General features: G+C 39.7%; 1 protein-coding gene across 2 annotated transcripts in view; it reads right to left on the reverse strand.

The window, feature by feature from the left end:
• Positions 1-24,977, reverse strand: part of DYM (dymeclin) — a 392,231-nt gene that overhangs the window by 125,256 nt on the left and 241,998 nt on the right. For both annotated transcript variants that reach the window (XM_069568503.1, XM_069568504.1), the window contains exon 14: positions 2,368-2,470. In XM_069568503.1, coding sequence (XP_069424604.1) covers positions 2,368-2,470 — 103 coding nt within the window. The remainder of the gene's footprint in view (positions 1-2,367; positions 2,471-24,977) is intronic.

Here is a 24,977-nt window from a genome sequence, read left to right on the forward strand (position 1 = left end):
TTTCCGTCTTTTACAAACAAATGTTCTAATGCATTCGTTGAGGACACAGAATTTTATGTGGTTGTTGGCAAAGACACTTAACAAGTGAAATTTCTGGGGAAGAAAAAGGGAACATACTTTATTCGTCCAATTAATGGCCAAGTTAAAAGAGAACGATAATGAGAACATGGTTTCAAAAGTTCACGCTCTCATACATAGTGTTTTGAGCAATAAGAATGACCAATAAAACAAGAGTTGTCACCAAGAAGAACTACCAAAGCACTTACTTTTGAGGTTGCTACTGTTTTCTTTAGTCATCTTTCAGCCTAGTGGCAGGGTGAGTGATTCACAATCATCGATACTACGACTGAATCAGTGTTACCCACCCTCTTCACTTAGCTCTAGGGAAAGGCAGCAAAATTCAAGTTCATAAACCTATTTGAAAAACACTGTGATTTGCAAAGTCTCATACATATAAATGTTAAAATAAGACTGTCAATGACAGCTTCATATGGAATTTTCCTTGTATTTCTAGAAAGCAGATGCTTCAAGAAGTTCCTTTTTATTAACACTTAATGAAAATTTCATGCTAGAGGAAAACAAGGACTCTCAAAACTGTACAGTTCAATAGCAGACTTCATATATCCATTACGAGTTCAGCTTGTGCTTTCGCTGCATAATTACCTCCATAACTGGCAAATGCTATTAAATATGACCCATTTTCTCAAAGAAAATTATCAATTTTCAGGCCTCTGATTAAAGGAGAATACTACTAAGGCAACCTCAGCATACACATTCAACACATTTTGTGTGGAATGAAACAACAGGAATACTATATAAATCAAATTATACGTGTATAAAAATGACAAAACATCTACAGGTGAAAAAAATTCATATTCTTAATAAACATAACCCTATTGCCACTCTGGCCCCAAATGTGGATTCCAAGGAGCAAGTATAAAGAATTACTTTTCTTAGAACAAGTTATGACAAGGAAAGAATTAAATCAGCCATAATGCTCATTTTTTCAAAAAGATGAGAATATTCAGCTGGCAGGAAAATTTTAAAAGATAGTTTTTTTTTTTTGGTAAGAGAGAAGTACTAATACCTTAATGGGATGACAGATCATAACATCTTTCTCACACACACACTAAATAAATAAATATAAGAGAAGAAAAACAGCGCCAGTCAGGTTGTGGCTGCACATAGCTATCTCTGTTTATCAGTGTCTGATATCCGGACTGGGTGCTGTTCCCACAGTCTCGTATCAGCACAACCATTTAGAAATGAAACAAACCACAGCAGGAAACAAGCAAAACAACTCTCTGGCTGTCTGGTACACATCACCACTTCAAACTCAGAATACAAAAATTCTCTGCTCAAGTTTCTGAATATCGACTTTAAGTTGTCCCCAGATAAACAAATAGGGAGGTTCTTATTAGAACTGGATGAACTATCTCTGTGACTTGTGACATGAAAGTTTTTCGTATCCTCATCTAAGCATGCTCCACAATATGAGAAGTGTCACGGACAATGCCGCTGTCCTAAAGGAACCCACACAGCGGGTTCCCCTCTTATTCCACATTGCTCTTCCCTGGGCTGTGTCTATTCTATTCTGTTATCATCCTCTGAGGTCAGGTGGTAATAACCTCTTCATCTTTAAAGAAGGGGGAACAAATGCCACATGTTACTGCTGCTCTCTGCTGACCATGACTACGAGACCAGGGCAGACACCCTGAACGAGACCACCAGCAGAGCCAGTAAGAGTCTCTCTCTCCCAGGACATGAGAATTAGAGGACTCTGAACAGTCAGCAAAAGGCATGACTCGCATTAAAACACGTTAAGGGTTGGGAGGGAAGTGGGTGGGAGGAGGGGTGAAGGCTGCTATTTCAGACAGCAACTATAGAAAAGGGGCCTACGGGATGCAGCAGCAGAATAAATCTGAAGCAAAAAGAAGCAGATAACAAAACTAAATGTCCAGAAAGACAGGCTATTTCGAAGAATCCAATGGCTTTTCAATTTTAAGTTCTTGTTCTCTGAAATCCAGGTCTATATCTTCCCCTTGAGTTTAGTGAGAAACCTTTGCATACTTCTTATAAAATTCCTCCTTTCGTTTCTCTGTAGTTAGTTTGGGTGGCCTTACTGACTAAGGTAATAAGATTTCTAATTATTAACAATCATTGATTTAGGTTTGACTTTCTTCAACCACGTGTTAATAACCTTTGAAAAAACTTTTTCCCTTGATTTCAAAAGTTTCTTCTTTATTTTCTATTACAGGTTTCTCAGTGGCCAAGAACAGTCAGAACTTAGGAAGAGGGGGAATCGTTATTTTTTAATTTAGCAACGAAAGGAAAAATTTTTTATTGACAAGTAAGGTAACTACTTACATAATCTGGTAGAGGAACATCATTGGAACTCAGTGAACCTCTCAAGGACTGTGTGGCTTGTTCCAGAACTTTGTTGTGTTTTTTTGACAGCAAGGAAAACAAGCTGAAAAAACAAACAAAAGCCCAATTATATTAAAAGAACTAAGTGTCTCCTTTCATAGGTTTTATATGGAATTATATAACTACACAGAATGTCAATTATTTCAAAATATACTTGTAAATGATTATTTTTTCATGCCTGTGTGAATAGCAAGATTAACAATACTATTGATATAATAAATGATAAAGTGAAAAGAATGCTTAAATTCTAAGGGCTCTAAAAAATAAAAGTTTGCCAGTTTAAGACTGTATTTCAAGTACAAGAGAAACTTTCAGAAGATTACTATCATGGAAAGAACAGTGGACAGAAATTTAGAAAACCTGGGACATGAACTGACTTTAGGAGTAACTCAGACTGTATACTCTGTTACAAATCACTTGAGCTTGCTGTATCTCAGTCTTCTCATCTTTCAAATAAGTGTATCAGATTATTTCTCTAGCATAACATAGAGTCCATGATTCTATATTATGGCTTTATATTCTTATTTCTAAAAAAGACTGACTTTCAATATTGTATTATAAGATTTTGCTTCTGGCCATGATGGATTAACTGGTACTGGATAACTTGCCTGTGTAAACAACTAAAAACTGAACAAAATATACGAAATAACTGCTTTCAGATGCTCAACAACATCTGAATACAGGATTATGATCCCTAAAATAAGAGAGATCCACAGTGTTGTGTTAATCGCTCAGCTGTGTCTGACTCTTTAGGATCCAATGGACTGCAGCCCACCTGGCTCCTCTGCCTATGGGATTCTCTAGGCAAGAATACTGCAGAGGGTAGCCATTCCGTTATCCAGGGGATCTTACTGACACACGGATTGAACCCAGGTCTCCTGCACTGCAGGTAGTTCTTTACCATCTGAGCCACTAGGGGAGCCTTTTGGGGGCCCATGTGATTCATTACCTAGAAAGTGAGTTTCTAGCCAGAGGAACATTTTAAGACTGTGGCTCAGAAAGCTGGGGCCCAAGCAGTGCACCAGAGTACTGTACTGAGAAGACAGATATGAATCCGCGGCTTCTGTGGCAGCTGGAATTTGCAGAGTAGATTGTTAGACTGCAGGGAACTGCAAGAGGGAGGTCCAAGACCTGCTTCAGTGTCAATTCTTGAGTGTCTGGCTAAATTATATGCTGTGCTGTGCAAAGACAGACCTCACAAGATATGACAGTAAACCACCATTCAGGAGGCACAAACCAAACAGAGATTTTGGAAACCACAGAAGACTGGAGGTATGCTGAAGTTCCAACCTGTCAGAATGGATAACACTCAGCTGAATTCTTGGAAAGATGATGTTTTAGGAGTAGTATTCTAACCAAGAGTAAAGATTATTCTAAGATGGATCCTAACAGAACTAAGTGAGTGATTTTCAAGTATAAAACAAATTTACATTAAATATAAATGGATTAAACCCTCTGGTTAAATGATAAGAGATTGTCAGACTAGGTAAAAAAACTAAACCCCAAAACATGCTATGTATAAGAGCCATACTTGTAAATTTGAAGATACAGATAAGTGAACAGTAAAATGATTCAAAAGAGATATTGTTTAATACAAACAATAATCGTAAGAAAGGTAGAGTGGCTATATTAATATTAGACAAAGTAGGTTTAAGGATAAGATTATTACTAGAGATAAAGAGAGAAATTTTATAGTGATGAATTTACCAAGAAGCTGTAACAATCATAAATGTGTATATGCCAAATAACAGAGTTTCAAATATATATAAGTATATGATCCTAATATTATATCTACTATCTCTAATGAAAAAAGAATTCCTCTTTGGGCTAGACAACGGGTTAAAAATAAAGACAATTCTGATTCCATGTACTTTTCCATATAAGTATGGCTTGTAATATCTTTTTTTTTTCACTTTATTTAAATTTTATTTTCTTACTTTACAATACTGTATTGGTTTTGCCATACATTGACATGACTCCACCACAGGTGTACATGAGTTCCCAACCCTGAACCCCCCTCCCATCACCCTCTGTAGTATCTTTTCTAAGGCCTGAAACATTACTCTAGTATTTCTTAGCGGTATCTTTCTAAATAGAATATTGATCTGAATATCAATTTAGAAAAATATCTAATTATTTCTGAAGCTTTAAATGGGATAATTATTGAAAACAAGACTACTAAGTATTCTTTCCAGATTAAGTATTAACTAACATAAAAATGTTAAAAAATGAAAAAGTTTCTTAACACTTATGGGTAATGCTGGACGTGCACAAAGCAAATTTAACAGAGCCGAGAATATTCTCTAGATTCATATTCAAATACTTCAGGAAAATCTGTGAAATAATCACTGGGTGAATAAGTGTGAAATCATGTAACACTGATCAAGCATATGTTGATGAAGAGAGATTTCTGTGAAATGGAATAGTCCAGTAAAGTTTCATGAAGGGGTTAGACTTTACATAAAGTCTTGAAGAGGAAAAAACATCCATGCAAGAAGAGAGAGAAGGCATTTCCAAACAGAAGGCAAAGCACAGAGGCAAAACAGGGGACAGTGAGAAGAGGGAAGTGGAAATGTGTAAAGAAGCAGGAAGAAGACTCAGTCTGTAAGGGTTTGTGCACTGTTTCTGTCGTTTTATTTTTATGGGTCTTCTTTATTTGAGTTTTAGCTTTGCCTTTTTTTTCTTTTTCCAGGTTAAAAGTAAACATCATGCTTTTCCCCCACATTCACTCCCATGACTCACTGGTAACAAATGTTAGTAGTTTATTGTCTATGATTCCAGAAATGTTATATTCATCAAAGCATGTATAGGAATGAATACTGTACATATACATCCATGCTTCTTAATTCACAAAATAGGTATTGCTCTGTACCTTGCACTTTTCCCACTTAATAATACAATCTTTGATTTGTTCAATAAAACATATATTGACTTAGTTAACTGATATCCAAGCATATGTATAAACCACATTTTGACTAATCCATTAGAAAAGTATCATTGCAATGTTTACAATTTTTTGTGTCATAAACAGCACTGCAGTGAACACTCCTATACATAATTTTTAGCATACCTGAGATGAGACTGACTATAGGATAAAGTAAAACTGCTGAGTAAAAGAATAATTGAACATATTACTGAACTGCAAGGTGTATATATTCTTAAAAATACAAATTATTTTTCAGGCAATGAAAATTAAGAGATAAAAATATGTTGAAATAGTGTATAAAGCATATTCACAAGGAAATGCATAAAAGGGGGAAATTAGTAAGATTCATCTGATTAGTTAGTATGTTGTTATGTTAACTCACTTCAGTCGTGTATGACTCTTTGCAACCCTATGGACTATAGCTTGCCAGCTCCCTCTAACCACGGGATTCTCTAGGCAAGAATATTGGAATGGGTTGCCATTTCCTCCTCCAGGGGACTTTCCTGACCCAGGGACCAAACCCATGTCTCTTATGTCTCCTGCATTGGCAGGCGGGCTCTTTACCACTAGTGCCACCTTGGCACCCCTCTGAAATCACAGAGCTATGTACAAAAGCAGGCTTCTGCTCAGGACACTTTTGGCTGCAGAAGCAGACATACACCCAGGCACGCCAGCTCTGCACACGGCTTCAAGGCCACATTCTAAGGCCTTCAAGGCCATTATATTACATAACTAAATATACTGCTGCTGCTGCTGCTAAGTCACTTCAGTTGTGTCTGACTCTGTGCGACCCCACAGACGGCAGCCCACCAGGCTCCCCTGTCCCTGGGATTCTCCAGGCAAGAACACTGGAGTGGGTTGCCATTTCCTTCTCCAATGCATGAAAGTGAAAAGTGAAAGTGAAGTTGTACTACTCAGCGAATTTTCTGAAATAAATGGAGTTTTAGAAATTTTTTGAGATGGAATGGTCTTTGGTGGTTGATTCTAGTATCTGGCATGGCAAGACTCAAAGGGGCATCAACTGGGTGCCTGAACAGAAAGCTAAAGCAGTAAACATACCTGGAAAAAATGAGCTTTCTGGTATTAGTAAGAGGAAAGGGGGCAAATGGAAGTACAGCAGCGCATTTTATGTTTACACAACACCAGAACTGTTCATGGGTTCAACAAACCTGGGATTTTCTCAGTCAGTGTTCTAAGAGTGTACCCTTTAGAGAAGGACAAAAGAGGTAACCTATGGTAGCTTTTATCATCAATTGAAGACATTTATGAAATGAGTCCTGGGAATCAAAGCAAAGAGGGTTTGATAATGTTTTCTTCAGAGAAGAAAGGCTAGTTTGTTTATTTTAAAAGAGAATACTAACAATCTGCTTTCCTTGTTAGTAGAAGACAAAACAAGGAAGGGAACTGCAATTCAAACACAAGCTCTTTCAGTTGGACACAAAGGAAAATTTGACTGCTTCGGGCCTGCAGTGTTGCTATAGTTCATCCCAAGAACCTGTAGCTACTGCTCCCAGCTGTTTTTAAGAAGGTCGGTGTAGGAACAGATGATCTGAGGTCACTTCAGTTTTCTATCGCGAATGAGAAACAGAATTCACACTTACTCAGGCTATTATTCTTCTGCCATCTAATAGGCTTTTTTCTCAGTTCTTTTAGCCAGAACTCTCAAAGTTTTCTTAAATTTTTTTAAAAAATTCTAATTTTGTCTTCCATTTAGCATTTTTAGGGCACAATGACCTAAATTTATATAAGACATGATTTGCAAATTGCTGAGAAAAGTAACTTTTGCTTAAAGCTTTTGCATTCAAAGTACCAGCCCCAGTTAAATGCTAGTGAGAATAAGTATCACACATGATATCTGTATGGAAGGGGTAATTCTGATTCTGGAAATAAGTGAAACTGACTCCCAAGTGCACTGAAACTCAGAATATAGCTGACGTGATACTTAATTTAAATTAGAAAAAGACTGGATTTTCCTTGTTGTACAAGCATGTTCATTATAAATTTGTTTAATGGTGAAAAACTAAAAGCAATAAAAACTCTGGTCACGAATACAATGGATAAATAAACTGGGATAGTCATATAATAGCACACTATATAACAATTAAAGGTTATCTAAATGGGATAAATCTCAAAAAAACAATGTTGTTCAATGAGCAAGGACCCTGGTAGAGAATGTGAACAAGGCATTATTATTTATTCAGTGTCTTTACATGCAAATCAACATTATATATCTTCTACAGATAAAACTTTTGAAGTAATAAAACACACATGGAAATGATAAACATGACATTTAGGATAGTAATCATTCTCTGAGAAAGGAAAGAAATGAGATCAGGGAGGAAGAAATGAGAGGTTCAGCACACTCTGTCTCTCAAATATTCTTTCAGTTATAGTAGATATATACATACTATATATATATATATATATTTTGGTTATACTACATATATACATACAATACACATAATACTTTGGCCACCTGATGCAAAGAACTAATTTATTGGAAAAGACCTTGATGCTGGGAAAGATTGAGGGCAGGAGGAGAAGAGGGCCACGAAGGAAAAGATGGTTGGATAACATCACCAACTCACTAGACATGAGTTTGAGCAAACTCAGGGAGACAGTGAAAGACAGGGAAGCCTGGTGCACTACAGTCCATGAGGTCACAAAGAGTTGGACACAGCTTAGTAACTAGACAACAACAACATATCTAGGGGACTTCTACGTTACTCTGTTTTTTTGGTGTATGCCTGAAATATTACACATTTAAAAAACTAATAAAAAAGAACACACTATCCTGAAGAAAACAGAGTCCCTGCCAACAGTCAGCATTTCATAAAAGAAAGAAGCACATAAACACGCATGATGAGTCCAACCTGGAATGTGCTCCGAAAACCACTGGCTGCTGCAAAGGGCTGTCATTCAGGTGCCCAGTTGGTGGCAGGAGATAAGACAGTTTAAAGACAGACTGTGAAGGGCCACTTATGGCACCTCAAAAGTCCTGGACCTTTCTATATGGAGTGAGAAGCCAATGGAAGCTAATCAGACTTAGAAAATGAGTAGAGAGACGTCTAATGGAGTAAGGGGGAAAATGTCTACAATACTGGAATCAGAGAACGCCATGGGTCTGAGAGAGTGCTGCAGGAGTAAAGCTGAAGGCTAGGTACGTCTCCCAGAGGAAATCTATCTTGACGGCGCCCTTGAAGGTTAAGGGGTTTGCCTGTGGGGAAACGTAAAGGGGAAGGGAGAGCCATTCTGAAAGGTGCAGAAGCATACAGAAAGGCACAGAGCCGTCAGGGAAGTATCCAGAGCTTACGAGGCAAAGCTAGTACAAGTCCACAGAGCGGGGAGCATTAGGCCAAGAGATTAATCCAGCAAGAACAGCAGGACCTGTTTAAAAAAATGCCAAGAGGTTTGCACCGTCAAGTTACTGAGACAGACAGTAACTCAATCATTTACCAAGAACTGACTACATGTCAGGGATGAACAAGTTATCTGCTGGGGATATAGCTACTAGCAAAAGCCACAAGACCTCTGCCTTGCCCTCTTGGAGGGCACAGTCTGGTCAAGGAGGATATACTTGTATACAAGTGCTCCTGTCACTGGTGATGGAGAGATGCATGGGCAGAAATGGGGACAAAGATGAGGGTGTCTGATCACACCTGAAGTGGGGACAGGAAATCATTTCTGGAGATGATGCCTGCGCTGAATCTTCAGGACCATTCTGAAGATAGCCAAGTAAATCAGGCAATGGGAAAGGTAACGTGGGAAGAGAGAAGAGTATGAGAGGAAGCAGAGAAATCCGAGCCCTGCAGGTGCAGTCAACAGAGCAGCACACAGGCTCATAAGGTGCTAAGTATCTGGCGCCCCACGTTACGGTCAGGGCAGGAACGGGAACAGCTCACAGAGCACCTCTCGTGTCTTAGTGAGACCTTGGACTTCATCCTGAAAGCCAGAGGTGTTTTCTGACAGCAGGACTACAAAGATAAGTAAAAGAGAAAAATGCAAAGCTGCTGTGTTTGGTGTCCAGGTGGGAGGGGGGCAGGAAGGGATGGGCAGGAGGGGTGCCCGAGCCCCCTCGTTCTTCTCTGTCCTTCGTCTCTCCCTGATGCTCTCTCATCTCGAGGTGGCTGCAGAGGCCCTGTCACAGAACCTGAACAATCCAAACCTGTGCAAGGAGGTACAGGTACATAACAATTATACTTGTTTGAGAAAGATTCTCGGCCCCTAGGCAGGATGGGAACGTTGGACAGGGTGGGCAAGAGAACAGGAATGGAAATAGATAATTTGGCATAACTTTTACACTGCTAAAAGTGAAAGGTAAGGAGGGCTTGAATTGGAGCAGGTATGAGCTATTTGCGGGAAAAAAGGAATCCTGGATGACTCTCAGGTCTGGGAAATCTAGTGGCTGGCTGAGAATGTGACTGAATATGCCAGGGATATACGAAGAAGAGCCTAAGAGCCGGGAGAAGACCTGGGAAACAAAAAGCTGTGTCTCGACAACAAGCGCAGCAGCTGACAGACTGACGGAGCAGGCAGACTGACGGAGCAGACAGACTGACGGAGCAGACGACACTGTTCATCATCAGATACCACCTGACGTGTATGCCGTCATTCTCCAGCCTTGTTTTATTTTGAAGGGATGATGGAATTGAGGCGGGGAGTGGGTAAGGCTCATAGCTACTAGTGGTGGAGTCCGGAGTCAAATTCAGGCAGATGGGCTCTCAGAGTGGTGTTCTTAACAGTTCTGCCATGAAATTCAGAGGTGCTCTGGAATACCCAGATGCCCATGGTTAGAAATGTCCAGATTCCAAAAACACCAGGTGCTCAGGAGAGACGTTAAGAAATTTAAGGGCTATTAGCATCAGTTGAAATCACAAAAGCACAGGTGATCACCCAAGGATAACACATTTCTAGTATAAAACAAGGACAGAATTCTGGGTAAAGCCAGTAAAGTGTATTCGAGGAAAGCTCGGAGTAGAAGAAGGGGAAGAGAAGACATTCTTTTGGAAGTCAGGAGAACCATCTTAAGGGGGGAGCACTCGCCACTGTTAAAAGGTAAAGAAGGACTGAAAAAAATAAAGTCACCGGATTTGACACAAGGCAAGGAATCAACGGTGATGGTAAAAGAAACTTTTTTCAGTGGGGAGGAGGAGGCAGAAGCTGGCCCCCAGCAGCTGGGAGAGAAGCAGGACGCGGGGAAACAGGTGGTGCTGGGGCGAGGAGAGTGAGCGTATAAGCCTGCGGAGGAGGCAAGGCAGACAGAGGTCAGTGACTAGGAGGGGCAGTGGAGGTCCCTCTTTGACCACCGCAGACATGCCCACAAGAACCTTGCCGCTGCTCACAACATGCAGTCACGGCCTCTCCACGCCCCAGTCCTTCCTCTGACACACTCATGAGGAGCGCCACCAGAGACATGAGGCGGACCTCAACTCCACAGATGAGGAAACAGAGCTGGTGGTTCAGCCAAGGTCAAAGCGACACAGAGCAGTGACTACAGAAGTCCTTTATAAACCCTCCGGAGCTATTAAAATGCAAAAAATACCAAGTTTATTAAAGTTATTTATTAAAGCAGAGTTATAGATAGAAACTGAGTCTCCCCACGCCTAGCTTCCCGCCGTCTCCGCTGCAGACACAGACCCCTCCTCCTCTCGGCCCGTCTCAATGCTGCCTCTCCTTTGAGGCACAACTGCACACCCTCTGTGAGAGGCTATGCTCACCCTGCCTCTGAGCCACACTCACTTGATCACTCAGTTCATGACTAAATGTAGTCTCAGGCTGCTGGATAGTTTTAATCAGCTTTATTGAGGAATGATCTCTGTATTATAAAATGGACCAATTTTAAGCAAACAATTCAAAGAGTTTTGAAAAATACAAACATCCATGTGACTCATCACCGTAACCATGATAGAGATGATTCCCTCACCCCAGGAAGTTCCCTTGTGCCCCTCTGAAGTCAAGTCCCTCGTCCAATATGCACCTCCCCAGACCCGACCCCAGGTAACCAGGGGTCTGCTTTCCATCACAACGGTTCTGCCCCGTCTAGACTTCATGCACAGAGACTCACACCGCCTGCACTCTTTCATGTCTGGCTTCTATTCCTCTGCATAACACTCTTCACACTAACCCACATGTTCTGTGTGTCGGCAGTCCGCTCCTTTTGCTGCTGAGGAGTCTCCACTGTATGAATGAATCTCAATTTGGGGACATTTGGGTTGTCTTCAGTTTTGAGTTATTATGAATAAAGCGGCTATAAATGCTCTTATACAAGTTTTTATGTGAACATATGTTTTCATTTCTCTTGAATAAATACTTAGGACTGTGGCATTGTATGCCAATTGTTTTGACTCTATAAGAAACCATCAAATTTTGTTCTACATTTTTGGTAGCAGGGAAGTGGAGGGCAGGGAAGCCTTGATATTTCAGACTTTACATTTAGCTATTTTAGTGGATGTGAAGTAGATGTCACTGTAGTTTCAATTTGCCTTCCCCTAATGAATTTTCTTGGGCTCACGTTTTCTTTGCTGAAGTGTCTATTCATATCTTTGGTCCATTTTTCAAAAAAGTGTTTTGTTCTTCTTGAGTTGTGAGAGTTCTTCATATATTCCAGACACAAGCCCTTTAATAGATTTTTCTTTTTTGTCAGTTTTAAAATATTCTCTCCCAGCCTTACTGAGATAATAAATGATATATGACATTGCAGAAGGTGTGCAGCATGTTGATTTAATACAGACACACTGCCAAATGATGATTACCACAGCTTTAGCTCACATCTCTATCCCATACCACAACTACCATTTCTTTCTTGTGGTGGGGACATTCAAGATCTACTTTCTGAGCTCCTTTCAAGTATATCAGTTTGGTTCAGTTCAGTTTAGTCACTCAGTCGTGTGATTACCATGCTGTAAATCAGATCTCCAGAACTTAAAACTGGAAGTTTGGGAAGGGAGACTTAGGAAGAAAGGGATATTATGACTGATTCACGTTGTCATATGGAAGAAACCAACACAAAATTGTAAAGCAATTTTCTACCAATTAAAAAAAAAAGACCAACTTTGTTGTGGCTGTTCAGTCTCTAAGTCATGTCTGACTCTTTGCGACCCCGTGGACTGCAGCATGCCAGGCTTCCCTGCCATCCACTGTCTCCAGGAGTTTGCTGAGTTTCACGTCTGTTGAGTCAGTGAAGCCGTCTCACAATCTCATCCTCTTGACCAACCTGCTATCAGCTGAACATCAAACTGGTTGAAGCATCATTTTTTAAACATTTGGGTACTGTCATTGAGATAAAATTATAGTCTATTCAGAGGCACCTGTCTCTCTTGACCTGTAAGTTATAAGCATGCAAATATATCCTAAGTACAATACAGAGTAGGGTGTGTGATATAAAACTAAAAAAAGAATTTAACACTGATGAAGATTAAACAGTGACCTTAAATATACTGAGAAAAGAATCTATATTTCCTTATTTTGAATCTCATTATTGGGTGTTATTTATTTTTGTAAACAACTTCTCCCATTCTGGAGAGAGGTAGGGGAAGTGGAGTTAAGTTTTAGAATTTGATGAAGTCCAATTCACGAAATTAAAAAAATTACTTGTACTTTTTGTATTATAAATCTTTGCCTAACCCAAGATTCCAAAGATTTTTTCCTATGATTTCTTCCAGAAGTTTTATAATTTTAACTCTTATAATTAGGTCTGTGCTCCGTGTGAACTTTAATATGTATGTACGGCACGCAGTAAGAGTCAAGTTTCATTTTGTTGTTATTGGGGCTTGGGGGATATAAATATTTAATTATTCTAGAACCATTTGTTGACAGGACTATCCCTTTCACCCCGTGAATTACCCTGGCAGTCTCGTCAAAATTTCACTGACCATATATGCACAGATGTATTTCTGGATTCTATTCCATTGGTCTACTACATATTGTCTTGGTTACTCTAGCTATAATTTAGAGTAAATCCTGCAATCAGGGAGTTTGAATCCTCCAACTTAAGTTTTGTCAAGATTGCTTTGGGTATTCTTGGTCCTTTGTACATTCATACATATTTTAGAATCAACTTTGTCAACTTCTACCAAAAAGTATGGTGGGGTTTTGATATGGACCCTTTGAGCATATTGGTCAGTTTCAGATCTTAATACTAAGTCTCTGATCCATAAGCATGAGATCACTGTTTATTTTGGTCTTCTTTCTTTCAGCAGTGTTTCAGTTTTCATTGTATAGATCTTGCCTAGATTTTGCTATCTTCATTCTTAAGCTATTTCATATTTTTATGCTACTGTAAATAGCATTGTTCTAAAATCTCAATTTCTGTTTATCACAAAAATATTAAAGTAAACTTATTGTTTTATACTAAGTTTTTATCTTATACTTATGCTAAACTCATTTATTAATTCTAGTAGATTTTTTAGATTCATTAGGATTTTTAAACATCTGACCATGTTTTATGGGAATAAATACAGCTTTAGATCTTCTTATCTAACCTAGATTATTAACATTTCTTTTCCTCAAGTCATTGCACTGGCTAGGATCTCTAGCACAATAATCAATAAATATGAAAGCAAACCTCCTTGCCATTTTCCTGATCCATGGGAAGATGCTTTTAGTATTTTACCATTAATTATGACTTTAGCTGTGAGGAAATTCCCCTCTATTCCTTGCTAACTGAATTTTCTTATCATCTGCATAGGTGTTGAATTTCACTAAATGCTTTCCTATACCTATTAAGATGACCATACAGTTTAAGTCTACTAATACAGCAGACTGTACTCAATGATCGTGTTATGTTAATGCAACCTTACATTCCTAGGGCAGACCCCACTGGTTATCCTTTTATGTGCTGAGGATAAATAATGACAGTAAGTTGTCACTTGCTTAAGATGTACTCTATGCCACATACCTTTTTAATCTTTCACATTTTTAATTAATATACAACATGCTTAATGAAGAGGGTATTAATGTTATCATCACAATATACAAGAGGAAACTAGGGCATTAGAGGGGCAAATAGCTTGCCAAGGATTATACTGCTTATACGTGGAAGAGACAGAATTTATGCCTCAGTAACCTGACTTAGAGCCTATACTCATAACCACTCTATTTTATCATCTTATCTAGGGTGGGCTTTTTTTTTCTGACCAGCATGGTTCACTTCCACTTACTTCTTTAAGGAAAAGAACTGCCTCTCTTGAAAAAAGCTGACTCCATGGTACATGCTGCTGCTGCTAAGCTGCTTCAGTTGTGTCCGAATATACCCCATCCCCTGGGTCACAAAGAACAATCAATGGATACATGCTTTAAAACTGAGCCAGTTGAAAACTTTCCCTAAGATTTTCCCAACTAGGAATGGTGAGAAAGACTGCTGCTCCTCTCTGTTTAGAAGACTGTAAAGATGTAAGGTGCCTAAGATCATGGTTTTACTTCATGGAGAAAATCCACATGCAAGAGGAGAAAATGAACCTAAGCTGATAGAGTGAAAGAGAAGAGACACCACAGACATGACACACAAATGCAGACACACAGACACAGAAAGCCGCATGGGAGAGGGGAGGGAGGCCGAGGCTATGCTCTGCAGGTGCTGACTCCTCCGTTCAAGTCTCTGAGGTTCCCAACACTCCCTGCATTTCTTCTGTGAGCTATTCTCCATGAAGTATCCTGAACACAAAGTGTTTCCTTTTTCACACTGGAGTCTGGAATGGCTAGCTCCCTTATCTTTAAGTCTTGGCTCAAACGTCATCTCTTCTTGGAGGTCTATCAAACCCACACCTGGCACGCCCTGGTTTCCTTCTACTGCTCCATGTTTTCCTATACTATTCCTCAATTTATAAAATACTATATGCTTTACTTATATGTTTTCACTGTTTCTATCCACTAGAACAGAGGCTGGCCAACTAGAGCTCACAAATCAAATCCAGCCCACTATCTGTTTCTTTTTGTTTGTCTTTTGTTTTTTTGTCCGTGCAGCTTGTGGGATTTTGGTTCTCTGACCAGGTATTGAACCTGGGCCCTTGGCAGTTGAGAGAGCAGAGGCCTAACCACTGGACTACTAGGGAATTTCCTCGACCACCTACTTTTGTAAAGAGAATTTTACTGGCTCACAGTCACATCCATTCATACTATCTATGGCTGTTTTCATGCTACAGTGACAGATAAAATCTGATGTGCCAAGCCTAAAATATTTACTTAGTCCTTTACAGAAAAAGTTTTCTGATCCGGCACTAGTAGGTAAACTCCACCATGGCCAGGATTTTCACCTGTTTTGCTTAAGATCCCTCGGAGGAGCAAATGCAACCCACTCCAGTATTCTTGCCTGGAAAATTCCATTGAGAGAGGATGTTGGCAGACTACAGTCCATGGGGTCACAGAGAGTTGGACATGACCGAACACACATATTCCCAGTACTTAGAACAATGCCTGGTGCATAGCAGGTATTCAATATTAGTTCACTGAATAAAATACGAAGTAGAAGTTCCCTGAAAAGTACTTTTGCTAAGCTTAAAATTTCACAGTTTATCTGGTTTCTGATTCTTTATAGAAATATCTGGTATTTTTATGGTTAGGCAAGTATCTCCTTTCCATATTTTTACTGCACTAAAAAAAAACCCAACAAGCATTCTCTTCCATTTGTCTAGAAGTACAGCTGTCTTAGCACTCTTCAGTTTCTCCTAAGAGTAATCCTCCAGTTTCTCTCCTTGGTATACACACTGAGCTGAAGCCAAAGCCAACAGGATCTGTTGCCAGACTGGATTTGAGGTGAAAGAGAAGAACAAAGGATATGATCTGAGTTTTTAGCAGAAGCAAATGGAAAGGTAAGTGTATCACTGTCTGAGATGGGAGACTGTCCGCTGGGGCAGGTGGGGGGGTAGTTCCAGGGGGACCTTTGGGCATTCCTTTTTAGATCTGCTAAGTTTGTGATGCCTATTCATTATCCAAGTGAAAGTTTCAAGTACACATTTGCAAGATGAGTCTGGCTTCAGGAAAGAGAGGCAGGTTAGAGATATGATTCTGAGAACGATAAACATACAATCAAAAATTAAAGCCATGGCAATGGATGAGAAAACTCAGCGACTAGTATACATAGAGAGTGGAAGAGGGACTAGAAAGAGCTGAAACCTAAGCTAGAAGTGAAGGAAGACCAAATGATCTTATATTCTAGAACTCTAGCAAGGTACAGACAGTTCAGTTCAGTCACTCAGTTGTGTCCGACTCTTTGCGACCCCATGAATCGCAGCACGCCAGGCCTCCCTGTTCATCACCCTCTCCCGCAGTTCACTCAGACTCAAGTCCATCTCATCCTTGGTCGTCCCCTTCTCCTCCTGGCCCCAATCCCTCCCAGCATCAGAGTCTTTTCAAATGAGTCAACTCTTCGCATGAGGTGGCCAAAGTACTGGAGTTTCAGCTTTAGCATCATTCCTTCCAAAGAAATCCCAGGGTTGATCTCCTTGCAGTCCAAGGGACTCTCAAGAGCCTTCTCCAACACCACAGTTCAAAAGCATCAATTCTTTGGCGCTCAGCCTTCTTCATGGTCCAACTCTCACATCCATACATGACCACAGGAAAAACCATAGCCTTGACTAGATGGACCTTTGTTGGAAATGTAATGTTTCTGCTTTTGAATATACTATCCAGGTTGGTCATAACTTTTCTTCCAAGGAGTAAGTGTCTTTTAATTTCATGGTTGCAGTCACCATCTGCAGTGATTTTGGAGCCCCCAAAAATAAAGTCTGACACTGTTTCCACTGTTTCCCCATCTAGTTCCCATGAAGTGATAGGACCGGATGCCATGATCTTCGTTTTCTGAATGTTGAGCTTTAAGCCAACTTTTTCACTCTCCTCTTTCACTTTCATCAAGAGGCTTTTGAGTTCCTCTTCACTTTCTGCCATCAGGGTGGTGTCATCTGCATATCTGAGGTGATTGATATTTCTCCCGGCAGTCTTTATTCCAGCTTGTGTTTCTTCCAGTCCAGCGTTTCTCATGATGTACTCTGCATAGAAGTTAAATAAGCAGGGTGACAATAGACAGCCTTGACATACTCCTTTTCCTATTTGGAACCAGTCTGTTGTTTCATGTCCAGTTCTAACTGTTGCTTCCTGACCTGCATACAGATTTCTCAAGAGGCAGGTTAGGTGGTCTGGTATTCCCATCTCTTTCACAATTTTCCACAGTTTATTGTAATCCACACAGTCAAAGGCTTTGGCATAGTCAAGAAAGCAGAAAGAGACGTTTTTCTGGAACTCTCTTGCTTTTTCCATGATCCAGCAGATGTTGGCAATTTGATCTCTGGTTCCTCTATCTTTTCTAAAATCAGCTTGAACATCAGGGAGTTCACAGTTCACATATTGCTGAAGCCTGGCTTGGAGAATTTTGAGCATTACTTTACTAGCATGTGAGATGAGTGCAATTGTGTGGGAGTTTGAGCATTCTTTGGCATTGCCTTTCTTTGGGATTGGAATGAAAACGGACCTTTTCCAGTCCTGTGGCCACTGCTGAGTTTTCCAAACTTGCTGGCATATTAAGTGCAGCACTTTCACAGCAGCATCTTTTAGGATCTGAAACAGCTCAACTGGAATTCCATCACCTCCACTAGCTTTGTTCGTAGTGATGCTTTCCAAGGCCCACCTGACTTCACTTTCCAAGATGTCTGGCTCTAGATTAGTGATCACACCATCATGATTATCTGGGTCGTGAAGATCTTTTTTGTACAGTTTTTCCATGTATTCTTGCCACCTCTTCTTAATATCTTCTGCTTCTGTTAGGTCCATACCATTTCTGTCCTTTATCGAGCCCATCTTTGCATGAAATGTTCCCTTGGTATCTCTAATTTTCTTGAAGAGATCTCTAGTCTTTTCCATTCTGTTCTTTTCCTCTATTTCTTTGCATTGATCGCTGAAGAAGGCTTTCTTATCTCTTCTTGCTATTCTTTGTAACTCTGCATTCAGATGCTTATATCTTTCCTTTTCTCCTTTGCTTTTCGCCTCTCTTCTTTTCACAGCTATTTGCAAGGCCTCCCCAGACAGCCATTTTGCTTTTTTGCATTTCTTTTCCATGGGGATGGTCTTGATCCCTGCCTCCTGTTCAATGTCACGAACCTCATTCCATAGTTCATCAGGCACTCTATCTATCAGATCTAGGCCCTTAAATCTATTTCTCACTTCCACTGTATAATCATAAGGGATTTGATTGAGGTCATACCTGAATGGTCTAGTGGTTTTCCCTACTTTCTTCAATTTAAGTCTGAATTTGGCAATAAGGAGTTCATGATCTGAGCCACAGTCAGCTCCTGGTCTTGTATTTGTTGACTGTATAGAGCTTCTCCATCTTTGGCTACATAGAATATAATCAATCTGATTTTGGTGTTGACCATCTGGTGATGTCCATGTGTAGAGTCTTCTCTGGTGTTGTTGGAAGAGGGTGTTTGCTATGACCAGTGCATTTTCTTGGCAAAACTCTATTAGTCTTTGCCCTGCTTCAGACAGTACCAGGTATTTAAAGGAGGATGCAGATGAGGCCCAACACAGGTGACTGAAAGTCTGGATTAAAAAGTCAGACTTCCCATGAGCCGCAACTACTGAGCCCACATGCTGGAGCTACTGAAGCCCGTGCACCTACAGCCTGTGCTCTGCAGTGAGAAGTCACTGCGAGTAGAAGCCCGTGCACCACAACTACAGAGCAGCCCCCACTCAGCAAGGAAGACCCAGGGCAACGAAAAATTAATTAATTTTAAAAATGGAAAAAGTCAGACTTTGCGTTCCCTCTCCTTTCCCATTTAGTTCAATAAGTGCCTACCTCCATCCTGGGAAAAGAATGGCGGTGTTCACTCTCCAAGGATGAAGCAGGCGGACTCTGGACTTAGGGATATAAGGCCCAAGTAACAATGGGAGTACTATATTGAAAGTAATTAGGTAAAAACCTAGATGCTGAACACTGAAACCTTCGGCTTCATCCCCCAATCAGCTCAGAAAATGCTATCACGTGTGGTTTATAAATTCAGGAAAATTACTGACAAATTACTTAAGAACAAATAAAAAGTGGGAAATTTTCCTGGCAGTCCACTGTTTGAGACTCAGCACTTGCACTGTCGTTGGCCTGAGTTCAATACCTTGTTAGGGAACTAAGATCCCACAAGCTGTGCTCAAAATCCTTCAAGCTAGGCTTCAACCATACGTGAAGCGAGAACGTCCAGATGTACAAGCTGGATTTAGAAAAAGCAGAGGAACCAGAGATCAAACTGCCAATACCCGCTGGATCCTAGAAAAAGTAAGGGAATTCCAGAAAAACATCTACTTCTGCTTCACTGACTATGCTAAAGCCTTTGAACAGTGTGGATCCCAACAAACTGGGGGAACTTCTTAAAGAGATGGGAATACCAAACCATATTACCTGTCTACTATGAAACCTGTATGCAGGTGAAGAAGCAGCAGTTAGGACAGGTTATGGAACAACAGACTGGTGCCAAATCGGGAAAGGAATACATCAAGTCTGTATATTGTCACCCTGCTTATTTAACTTATATGCAGAGTACAGCATGAGAAATGCCAGGTTGGATGAAGCACAAGCTGGAATCAAGACTTCAGAAATATCAATAACCTCAGATATGCAGATGACACCACCCTTATGGCAGAAAGTGGAGAGGAACTGAAGAGCCTCTTGATGAAGGTGAAAGAAGAGAGTGAAAAAGTTAGCTTAAAACTCAGCATTCAAAAGACTAAGATCATGGCATCCAGTCCCATCACTTCATGGCAAACAGATGGGGATACAATGGAAACAGTGCCAGATTTTATTTTCTTGGGCTCCAAAATCACTGTAGGTGGTGACTGCAACCATGAAATTAAAAGATGCTTGCTCCCTGGAAGAATACCTAGACACAGTATTAAAAAGCACAGACATTACTTTGCCCACAAAGGTCCATTGAGCCAAAGCTATGGTTTTTCTAGTAGTAATGTATGGATGTAACAAGTTGAACCATAAACAAGGCTGAGTGCTGAAGAATTGATGCTTTTAAACTATGGTGTTGGAGAAGACTCTTGACAGTCCCTTGGACTGCAAGGAGATCAAACCAGTCAATCCTCAAGGAAATCAACCCTGAATATTCAGTTGAAGAACTGATGCTGAAGCTGAGGCTCCAATACTTTGTCCAGCTGACTCAAAGAGCTTACTCACTGGAAAAGACCCTGATACTGGGAAAGATTGAAGGTAGGAGGAGAAGGGGCTGACACAGGATGAGATGGTTGATGGCATCACAGACTCAATGGACAGGAGTTTGAGCAAGCTCTGGGAGATGGTGAACAACAGGGAAGCTTGGCGTGCTGCAGTCTATGGGGTCACAAAGAGTCAGACACCACTGAGCAACTGAATAACAACAACAAGCTGTATAGTATAGCACCCCCCCCCCCCAAAAAAAAAAAGACAAAAAAAAACGAGAAGTGGAAGACAGAAGAACCTGGAGATACTGACACTTGGAGATTCTCCAGAAACCTAGCTCAGCTGAAGGACTCTGAAATGAAGTCACCAGCCATCAAAGCCCAACACACAGAACTTCCAATATGTTCTTTAGTGGCTCATTTTAAAATATCAACTCTGCCACGATAACCAGAAAAAGTCAAAAAGAAAAAAAGAACCTGGATGAAACAGAAAAGGCAGGGACAAGATGAAAATCCCCAAATGATTACAATTACTAAGCTAAAGGAAGAGATCTATTGCAGCCATGAAACAAAAAGGAAGTCATATAAAAAGGAATATCAGAGAACAAAAAAGAGCTCTTGGAAAATGTAAATATAACAGTAGACATGAAAAAAACCAATAGAAGAGTTGAAAAATAAATTTGAAGAACTTTCCCAGGAAGTGGAACAGAAAAGACAGAGATGGTAAATAGTGGAAAAATGGCAGAGATCTGGTCCACAAAGTTTAACATAGGATGTTCTAAAAGAGCAGAGAAAATGGAAAGTAGGAAATTACTAAATAATTATTCCAAGGAAAGTTCTCAAAACTGAGAAACATGAATTTCCAAACTGAAAGAGCTCACCATGAATCCAGAAAACAGGTAAAAAGGAAGCAAAATAGCATATGACTGGAATTTTAAAACACTAAAGACAAAAAAAGTTCATAAAAACTGAGAGAGAGAAAGGGAGAGAGGACCATGTACAAACTGTCAAGAATTAGTAGGGCATTAGACGTCTTAACAACTACAAAGCAATGAGCCATGCCTCCTACATGCACAGTAAAAATGACACCAAACATAGAATTTTAAACCCTGCCAAAATTTTATTCTAAAGATTAAAGACATTTTTCTAAGGAAGTAATTATTACCATATTATACTATATGGATCATCCATGAAAAAATATCTGGTTATAATCATGCAAAGACTGACTACTGATGCAGTGTGAAATGACTGCTGACCTGTACTGTGAGCGTGGGGCAGAGGACCTTGGAGGTTGTGTGTGTAGATGAACCTATCTGTAGGGAGTAGAAGATGGTAACTATTGCTTTGGAAATATTGGTCTGTTCACACAATGTTTTCCTTCTTCATTCCACTTTTCTGCTTCTCATGAAAAATCCTTCCATCTATCCAGAGAAAGTTGAGCAGAGCAATGATTGCCAAAGACAAGATTCAGTTGCCTTGCCAAAGATAGTCAGACCAAGTCAGAGGTTGGGGGAAAGGCTGAGGAAGAAATGGTTCTAATAAATATGGAGGAAATCTGAGCATTAAACACCTATGAGTGATTAAAGACCCAAAGTCTTTCAAGACTAGAACAAATTCATTTCATAAAATGTGTCCCTTTGTATTGATACTTGCAAAATATAATAGAAATGGTATTTTAAGAAAGGACCTTGGCAGGCAGGCTTTTCCTCTTTATCAAACTATGTACTCCTACTTATTTAATATGCTGCTTTATGCTATTAAATTGCCATGCACCTACACACATATGTAAAATACATACATGTATTGTAAATATGGTTTTTCTCCCAAATGTTAAGTTCATGTACAGCTTTGATTGAAGATCTTTTTACAGTGCTTTGCATAAAACAGGGTCCAAATATGCTTGCCACTAATAATGTCTATTTCTCTTCTATCGTTCTTACTCTTGTAAAAGAAACTGCAAAGACATCCATAATCCTGCCTTACAAAATTGGAAACAAGAGGTCTTTGTTTATTTTTAGAACACAAAAATCTTATTTTTATGGACCTAAAATTAAGATGAAGAAAACAACTAACTACACAATTATGTTTGCTAAAACACTGATATTTACAAAAAGAAGCAAGGTTAGAGCAAACTGCCCACTCATTCACACATACGTGACTTAATAACCATAAGCATTATTTTAGGTATAGAGTAACTTGTTTAAAATTCATTTTCATCCTGGACAAGTGCTAAAATGGCATTGATTTTTATGGTATAGACGGGAGAATACAGGGACTTCCCTGATGGTCCAGTGGTTAAGATGGGGGTTAAGATGCAGGGGGTGGGGGTGGGGGGGAATGGGGGGGGCTGGGTTCAATCCCTGGTTGGGGAACTAGAGCCTGCATGCCATAACTAGGAACTGGCTCAAACCAAAAAAGAAGGTAGAATACAAAATAAGAAACCTCAGTATCACCCGCTTGCTGACTAGTCCAGTAAGGCTTGTTAAAATGCAAATGTTTAGTGGACTAGCGGAACAGAGCACAACGCAGGGGAAGAAGTGTTGGTCCACACTGAAATGCCATCAAGTCTATACTGCTCCCTGGTTCAACACTCGAAGGAAAATGCAGTAACTCATCTGCTAACACTCTGAAGTGAAAGCAAAAGATACAAGACACTCATTTATAAAAATCTATAAAACAAGGGCACATCCTGAATTGCAACTAGAGAATCCGATCTCTTTGCCATAAAAACACACTAGGTATCTTGGAAAGAACTTGAAATTATGGTTACAATGTCCAGTATAATTGGCACTGTGTGTATGTCAGGCCAGACAACCAAGTATTCAACTAAACAATACTTCTTTCAAAAAATGCTTGACATTCAGGAACTGAATTTTCCTGATTACAGAGACAACACAGGGAGGAAACAGAAAGAAAATGGAGAGATAACTAATAACTTTTAAAATAATGTTACATGAGTTATTATAAGCAAAAATATTTTTTAAATAATGGATAAAATACATGACCTGATAACTGTCGTTAAAAAAAAAAAGGCATGAAATAAGAGAACCTATCATTAGCTTAAAAACAAATTTTATTTTTCACAAAGACAAGCATGCAAAACCTCTTTTATGTTTTTAACCTTTAAAGTAATTCAATGGAAGACATATAATAAGTGGACATAATGCAGAAGCGTCGTTTTCTTAAGCAGATTTTTCCTGTTTTGACTAAATTTGGTCAGAAATGCTTATGAGTAAGAATGATCTAACTAAATTTAAAAACTGGTAATTTGATTTATCTGAAAAGAAAAACTTTATCCCTAGTCTTCACTTACTTGTTTATATTTCTTTCACAGATAACATACTTAAAAATGTGTATCCTTATATAAACCCAAGCACAATGCAAGACACAAGGTATTTTGTAATTGGTATGTGTTAGGTTGGAGAAAAAGTAATTGAGGTTTTACACTCTTGAATTTTGCCATTTGATACTGGAATACATTCTGAAATAAATATGGTTATATTATACATCATTTTAACATGCATTTCTTGCTTTATGTTTTTTTGCTAATGACTCATTACTTGCTTTTTATTTTATATTAATTTTAGACTATAGAAATGATGTTAGACAAAAATAAAATTCAGGTGGTTTTTAAAATTTGAGTTCAAAATGGGTCATAAAGCAGCGGAGACAACTCACAACATCAACAACATATTTGGCCCAGGAACTATTATGAATGTATAGTGCAGTGATGGCTCAAAAAGTTTTTGCAAAGGAGACAAGAGCCTTGAAGACGAGGAGAGCAGTGGCCAGCTGTCAGAAGCGACAATGACCAACTGAGAGCAGTCCTCGAAGCTGATCCTCTTACAAACTACACAAGTTGCCAAAGGACTCTACGTTGACCGTTCTATGGTCCTACGGCATTTGAAGCAAATTGGAAAGCTGAAAAAGCTTGGTAAGTGGGTGCCTCATGAGCTGACTGCAAATCAAAAAAATTGTCATTCTGAAGAGTCATCTTCTCTTATTCTATGCAACAACAATGAACCATTTCTTGATCAGGTTGTGACGTGGGATGAAATGTGGATTTTATATGACAACCGGCAATGACCAGTTCAGCTGGACCGAGAAGCAGCTTCAAAGTACTTTCCAAAGCCAAACTTGCACCTAAAAGGTTATGGTCACTGTTTCGTGGCCTACTGCCCATCTGATCCACTACAGCTTTCTGAATCCTGGTGAAACCAGTACATCTGAGAAGATGCTCAGCAAATCAATGAGATGCATTGAAAACGGCATCCTGCAGCCGGCACTGGTCAACAGAAAGGGCCCAACTCTTCTCCATGACAGCGCCTGACCATACATCGCACAACCAACCCTTCAAAAGTTGAATGAACTGGGCTACAAAGTTTTGCCTCATCCGCCATATTCACCCAACCTCTCCACAACCAACTACTACTTCTGCAAGCATCTCAACAACTTTTTGTGGGGAAAATGCTTCCACAACCAGCAG

This window comes from Ovis canadensis, chromosome 23 (assembly GCF_042477335.2).
Source record: "Ovis canadensis isolate MfBH-ARS-UI-01 breed Bighorn chromosome 23, ARS-UI_OviCan_v2, whole genome shotgun sequence".
Classification (NCBI taxonomy): domain Eukaryota; kingdom Metazoa; phylum Chordata; class Mammalia; order Artiodactyla; family Bovidae; genus Ovis; species Ovis canadensis.